The sequence below is a fragment of the Bufo bufo genome, chromosome 3, assembly GCF_905171765.1.
Source record: "Bufo bufo chromosome 3, aBufBuf1.1, whole genome shotgun sequence".
NCBI classification, from domain to species: Eukaryota; Metazoa; Chordata; class Amphibia; order Anura; family Bufonidae; genus Bufo; species Bufo bufo.
Window position 1 is genome coordinate 496,739,834 of NC_053391.1, and position 7,332 is coordinate 496,747,165.

The following is a 7,332-nucleotide window of genomic DNA, read 5'->3' on the forward strand; positions in this document are numbered from 1 at the left end:
TTTTGATATCTTTGACCATTATAATAGAAAACAATGTTACTCCACTTTCCAATTAGTCCTAATAAAATCCTTTAAATGTGAAGAGTACTCTCACATAGCTAGGCCTTATGAAACAGATGCATATCATGTATCATATATGTAGTATCATTTGCAGTTTCTAATTCACCTGAGGACAATATTCTAATTGTTATATGTTAAACACTTGAACACCCATTCACACATGAATGTTCATATTATGCTATAACACATTAGCAATCCACTTAAGACTCTTGATATTCAATTAGTGGATCACATCTGGTGTGAAACCACTGGAGTCTGCAAAGCTTATGATTTGGGAAACCTTAACCAACTTGTAAAAAAAAATTAAAAATTACAGCAAAATCTGTCAATTATAGCAAGATATTGTAAAATCGCTGACGAGACCTTCTTTAATGCCAATAGGAATGCTTTACAACCTATGGCACAGGCCTAAAAGCATGGCTAAACCTGGGACATAGAAAAGAGGTTACACTTTATGTAAAAAGAAAACTGTCAATTCTATAGTAAAAGATTGGTATAATCAATTTCAATTTTAATAGAATTATTTAATTTCTTAAAATATAATTTTACATTGAATTCCCCAAATTTTGTAGATTAAATAAAGTACATATCACTGAACAAAATATTTGAATGTAAATAAAATAACATCCTCCATACATTACAAAGCTGCCTTATATTATTCTGTCTCTTCTGTCGCATGTATCAACAAAATATCAGCAAGTGTTTGGTATAGACATATGATTGATGTGTAACCTTTGCTATTCTGGTAAAATACAGACAATCTTCTTATAACGGTTAAACAGATTGACATCATATATTTATTAACATATTACTATGTTGATCTTTATTCACTTATATTTTAGTTCATGTGGCTATGTCCCTATATTGTAAGCAGAAATACCATATAATGTTAAAATCTTTCACTCACCAGAATATGCATGATCTTAATTATCCTCTTTTGACTAAAGTACACACTGTACAAATGTTCATCAAAACCATAGTAACCGTGCATAAAAAAATAGATATTTTATTTAAGATTTTTTTTTAATTTTTTTTTATAGATTAATTGAATCTGGAATAACATTAGAAAGGATTGTGAAAAGGTGTAAAGTAAGAAACAATTATGGGGGAGGGGAGCTTAGCCTACTGAACTGATTACAGTAAAAGTATAAGTAATGTTGTTGATAGAAAAATAATTTAAAATAATAATAATAATAAATCAGTGACGGGAACATCATGATAATATATTAATACATTGAAGCAATCATTATAAAAATAACAATGCAAGATGTATCATTGCTGTGTTTCCATATCTCCAAAAAGTTAAATATAATGATTTTTTATTTTTTTTTATATATGGGGGGAGGGGCATTGCCGTCAAAGGCAAGATAAATATAATCTAATATAATGAATAAATTATGCAGTGGATAGTTCACAAAAATATTTTTTCATTTTTAAAGGGCAGTTATTTGAAAAGTTGCATATCCCTGTTTCTATTATTCATTGAAAGTGAGGAATACAAAGTAGACTATGCCCACAAATAGATCTTCATGGAAGAATCCATAAAAGTGTGTTCAATAACTAGGTCATTGCATATGAGAAATAAGTCTCAGGATGCAAAATACAAAATGGTCTAGGAAGAGGCTACAAAGTATTGTTGGACACTAGAAAGAGGCCTACAAATAAATACTAGAGACATGAATTTGCCATGGCCATTGAAGGAAAATCTTGATCTGAATCAGAGCCAATCTACTGTTAGAGGTACATGTGGGTTTATACTGTATGTGCGCCGGTGTCCATGTGTGTCTATGCTTTTGTCTCTGTAAGCATGTGTACTTGTGTGAGGATGCCACTAAATACCCTGTTGCAAATATTACATGAAAAAAACTAAGGAACTTGTATAAAAATAAATGTTATAGGGCTATAGTATCAACACAAGCAAAAATGTCACGTGCTCTAAAAAAGTAGAACATTTGTAAATCTTCAATTTTTGTCAAATTGGTAATCAAGAAACAAGATATGGTTCAAAAACTTAATTTGTACTGTACTGGCTGCAATGCTTAATACATGAACATATGCCAAAAAAAACACTATGACATTAGAAAAATTTAGAAATGCATCTTAAAATGGTTACTGTTGTTCATAAAATGTTATCGCTTATTGGATACATATATCACAACACTATTTCTCAAAAAAAAAAAAGTGTCCTAAAAATAAAAGAAAAAACTGTGATATTTTTTCGTAGCTTGCACATTCCAACGTGTCAAACCTGCCAAGTGACAGGGCACTTGCCAATCTATACAGTGCAGTTGAAATTGGCTACAACAGTAGTCACAAAATTACATTTGGGTCACTAACAAAATAAATTCATTTTACGTAACACCAGATGTCCCCCTATGTTCCTCACTATCCAATAATTGATTCATTATGCCTCTCATAGAGCAACTGCAACGTCGACCGACATGCTTGTCCCAAGTCGTATTTTCAATCTGGTCAGTTTTTAATTTCCTATCACTATCTCTGATATGACAACTTCCCCGTGTAGTGAAATACATTTGAACAGATGAAATAAAAAAAAAAAAAAAGAAAGAAAAAGAAAAAAAAAAAAAGAAAAAAAGAAAAAAGAAAAAAAAAAAAGAGAGAAAAAAAAAAAAAAAAAAGAGAGAGAGAGAGAGAGAGAGAGAGAGAGAGAGAGAGAGAGAGAGAGAAAAGAAAAGAAAGAAATGCTAAATGTGCGTATAAAAATAGGTGCTACATTAAAATATTTGATATTTCAACAATAAGTTATTTAACTACCCAAGTTATGGATTTGATGTCTTTGCACTTTAGAATTTGTTTACACCATCTAGGGTGATGCATAAAGATCATACCTTACATAATTTAGCTTGAAAAGTCCAGAAAGCATACAAATACATCCTGTAAAAATGGACCTTTATATTAAACGTAGGGGAAGGGGGTGCTAAAACACCAGAAAAGTTATTTAGACCCACCCTTGTCTGAAGGGTTATAGCATATGTGTGGTAAATTCATCATATATACCTCCTAGCACCAGGAGTGATTCCATCTCTTTAATTCTCAGGCTGCAGAAATAGACCACAGAGTAGAGGACCTCTTGCAATCAGTAAATGTTGTGCCCCATTTATACAATTGATGTTGTCCTACAAAAAAGGAGAAGAAAATTGCACACCCTTTCAGTATATCTGCTGCAGCTGAAAATCTTGTGCCAAGGCACTTCATCCGAAGGTTGAAGCAACAAAATCATCATTTAAGTCCTTTGTTTCAAAGATAAAACTGTGGTTGTAGGAGTCTAGAACTGGCTGAATGTTGTCTGTTTCTCCAGCACTTCGAGGTAGTCCGGCTCAACATTGAGTTTAGCTTTTAATTCCAGATATTCATTCCTGTTAGGTTCCACATAGACAGTACTGGGTGTGCTGTATAGCACTGCTTCTCTTAACCTGTCCGGATGCAAGAATTGACGCTTTGCTTCATATTTGGGGGTATATGTAAAAGCAGGGGGGTTGCTATATTTATACTCAATGTTATTTCCAGGTGAAGGTCCCTTATCTGGTTCTAGGATCCCTCTATATACACGATCTGTATCTTGCACAGGAGAAAGCTCCACCCTGGGCTCAATAGTGCTGACACTGTAGCTTGGGCTCCTAAGATTGCTCTCCCTTTCTTCTTCTAGATGGTTCCTGTAGGTGACCTTAAGTTCGTGTAGATCCTTGTAATCATCAACAGAATTGCCTTCCCTAGATCTATAGATAGGGTTTTTGCACATGTGACCCATGGGGTGGGGGATGTACTCATAGACATGGCCGGCTGGGGTCTTCACTTTAGGCAGAGGTCTGTTGCTGTACACACTGTACTGCATGTTGAATGAGCTCACGTCTGAGTTATTTGTGCTGGCTGGCTCGTTCTGATTCTTTTTCCTTCTTTTCATCACAAGGACGAATAGCCCTGCAGCAACAAACACAGACATAATGAAAACCAAGAGCAAGCTCAGTATGAGCACAGACAAGGGCACTGAGCTCGACACGTTGTTGAATTTAATGGGATAAATTAAGGTGGTGGTGCTCTCTGGAGGTTGCTCCTCTGATGGTGTAGAGGTGGGAACTATAATGTCAGAGTAATCTGGGCAAAGGAGATCAGACTTGATCAGTCTCATTTCCTTCATTGCAAATTTTTTGGGGCTTTTACAGATGACATCATCCACCAAGACCCCAACACTGAGTTGCTCCAGCCAGAGCTTCATCCCCACCACATCGCATGTACAATCCCAGGGATTCTCATGGAGGTCTATCTGCACTAAGGATTTCAGTTGGTCCAACACTCCGCTCACTGTCAGGTGTGAAAAATTGTTACTTCTCAGGTTCAGCCTTGAGAGATTCAATCCCGAGAAAATGTTGCTAGGTAAGTATTTCAGGAGATTGTTGTTGAGGAACAAAAGGTGGAGATTGGGAACTGAATCAAATGTTCCAGGTTCGATGACCTTAATTGCATTATATTGTAGGAAAAGATATTGAAGGCTTTGAAGGCCATATAACAAGCTTGGTGTCAGCTTTTCAATAGAATTACCATTTAAGTACAGTCTACGTAAATTAGTCAAATCCTCAAAGGCTCTTTCTTGGATGACTGATATCCGATTGTTCCCAAGATGCAAAAGGTCCAATCCAGTGGAGTCGATAAAATCAGACCTACGAACCAGAGTGATATAATTGCCTGTCAGATACATCTTTTTGGGGTTGTAAGGTTTTGGGTGCAAGTCAGAGATACTCTGTATCTTTCTCTCCTGACAGTTGACATTAAGTCCCAGATTGGAGATCTGTAGGTTGCACGTACAGTTTGTAGGACACTCCAAAGGCACTGGGGATTTGGTCTGATAAGCAATGTATCCATTTTCTTTGGGAGGGTGGTGGGATGTGGCTCGTACTCTTGGTCTGTTTGGTTGCCGTGTGCTTTTAGGTTTGGTTGGGTTTTTGTAAACAGAGGAAGAGATGGTGGCCCCAGAATTTACTGAGGCTGGAGTGGTATGGAAATACTCGTTTGTACTTCGAGGAACTGGTGGTCGCATTTCATAGGAAGGGATCAGTTTCCTGGGGCATAATTCCTGCTTGGAAATCTCATCCAAATCTCTCCCATATAATCTAAAAGGGGTTTCACAAACCACATCACCGACTAGAGCAGAGTAAGAAATACTATACAGCCAATCCTTCAGGGCAATTAACTCACAAGAACAATTCCAGGGATTCTCCTCCAGTTGCAGCTCCACAACCTTATCCATATGTTCCAGCAGACCCACAAAAGGAAGTACTTTCAGTCTATTCCCTCTCAAGTCTAGGTGTGTTAAAGGGACAAAACGAAAAAGATTGGTGGGCAAAGTGGACAAAAGGTTGTCGTTCAGGATCAGGACTTGCAAAGTGTGAAGCCTACTGAAAGCATTAGGCTCAATGGAGATAATGTAGTTATAATCAACTTGCAAATACTCCAGGCTCTCAAGGCCAAGGAAGGTATCATTCTTAAGAAGTTCCAGCTTGTTGTTGTTGAGATGAAGCCTTTTTAGACCCTGAAGTCCGTTAAATGACCCAGTTTCAATCTCCTGTATGTCATTATTACCAAGATGCAATATAGAAGCCCCAGTGTAGTTGACAAATTCATTGAAATATAGGCGATTTAAGAGATTCCCAAATAAGAAGAGATGATAGACTGAGAAACGTGGAGGGGTAATCTCAGAAAGGCTAATGATCCCTCTGTTCTCACAGTTCACTGATAAGATGCCATCTCGCTCCTCACAAGGACAGTTGTCACACACCTCTCCATAGGATTCTATTGTTTCTGCCCAAGAGAGAACCAGGGATGTCAAAGCAAATGCGGTCGTCTGGAGAATCCACATCTGCATTTTCTTGTTTAAATCCTGGTCAAATGTGACTGCGGAGCAGCAATGGTACATTTTACCTCCTGTGGGACAAAATAGGAGACATTTTAAGTAGGGCATCAGCACAGGGACAGGAGGCATATACTCATAGAGGTGTTGAGGTTTTAGGTATAGCAGGGAGACATACTCATAGAGGTGTTACGGGTATAGCAAGCTGTGTGTGTTCTGTATACTGATTCCCAGACACATCAGATACGTGTGTATGCAGTGAACGCCATGAGCAGACAGGTTTGCACTGGAAAAGGTTCCTAATCATCTATAAGTATGCATAAAATGGCTGTCACCTCAGAGATCTTTCCCCACGTTACCTAGCTTTCTAGTGCTTTCAGCACCGCACCACTAAACAGCGCACTGGACGATCTCCATATTAATGTCCAGGCTTTCATGTAATCCACCACAACTTGTCTATGGAGGCTATAGTTCTACCGCAATGCGTTACAGGCTTCCCTAAGCAAAGCTTCAGTTTGTCTACAGATGATTTCACCCCCTCGTCATCACCATCATCATGGATAACACGTAGAGAATAATAGAAAAGAACGTCTTGTTCTCTGTTGCTTTGACGATGCCAAAAAGGATCCATAAGCAAAATGGCACTTTGCAACAGGACTAGGCTGTGCAGAATATACCCCTCTTCCCTGTCTCCTCTGCTTCCAAATCCTGCAGGCATCCGTTCACATCATAATCCATCAAGGTGGCTGAAGGGTTAATCACAGCACATACATGTAAAGGTCTCCGGGGAACGTGTGTAGTCAAATAGCATGGACTTTGGGGAGGCTGGAAAACTAGCTTAATGAGGAGAATCGAAGAGATCATTTCTATTTTTGCCATTGTCAATACACTGGGCATTAAAGCTGGGGATGGTTACTAATGGGGGAGGAGGACTATTAGATGTAGCCTGTGCTAGTCATGAGGACTACTAGATGTATCCTGTGCTAGTCATGAGGACTATTAGATGTATCCTGTACTAGTCATGAGGACTACTAGATGTATCCTGTACTAGTGATGAGGACTACTAGATGTATCCTGTGCTGGTCATGAGGACTACTAGATATATCCTGTGCTAGTCATGAGGACTACTAGATGTAGCCTGTGCTAGTCATGAGGGCTACTAGATGTATCCTGTGCTAGTGATGAGGACTACTAGATGTATCCTGTACTAGTCATGAGGACTACTAGATGTATCCTGTACTAGTCATGAGGACTACTAGATATATCCTGTGCTAGTCATGAGGACTACTAGATGTATCCTGTACTAGTGGTGAGGACTACTAGATATATCCTGTGCTAGTCATGAGGACTACTAGATGTATCCTGTACTAGTGATGAGGACTACTAGATATATCCTGTGCTAGTCATGA

At 38.1% G+C, this 7,332-nt stretch overlaps 1 protein-coding gene across 1 annotated transcript; it reads right to left on the reverse strand.

The window, feature by feature from the left end:
- Positions 1-3,346: 3,346 nt before the first annotated feature.
- On the reverse strand, positions 3,347-5,989 carry SLITRK5 (SLIT and NTRK like family member 5). The gene has a single exon (XM_040422002.1). It carries the CDS (start codon positions 5,987-5,989, stop codon positions 3,347-3,349), a length of 2,643 nt encoding a protein of 880 aa, XP_040277936.1.
- Between the last annotated feature and the right edge of the window lie 1,343 nt (positions 5,990-7,332).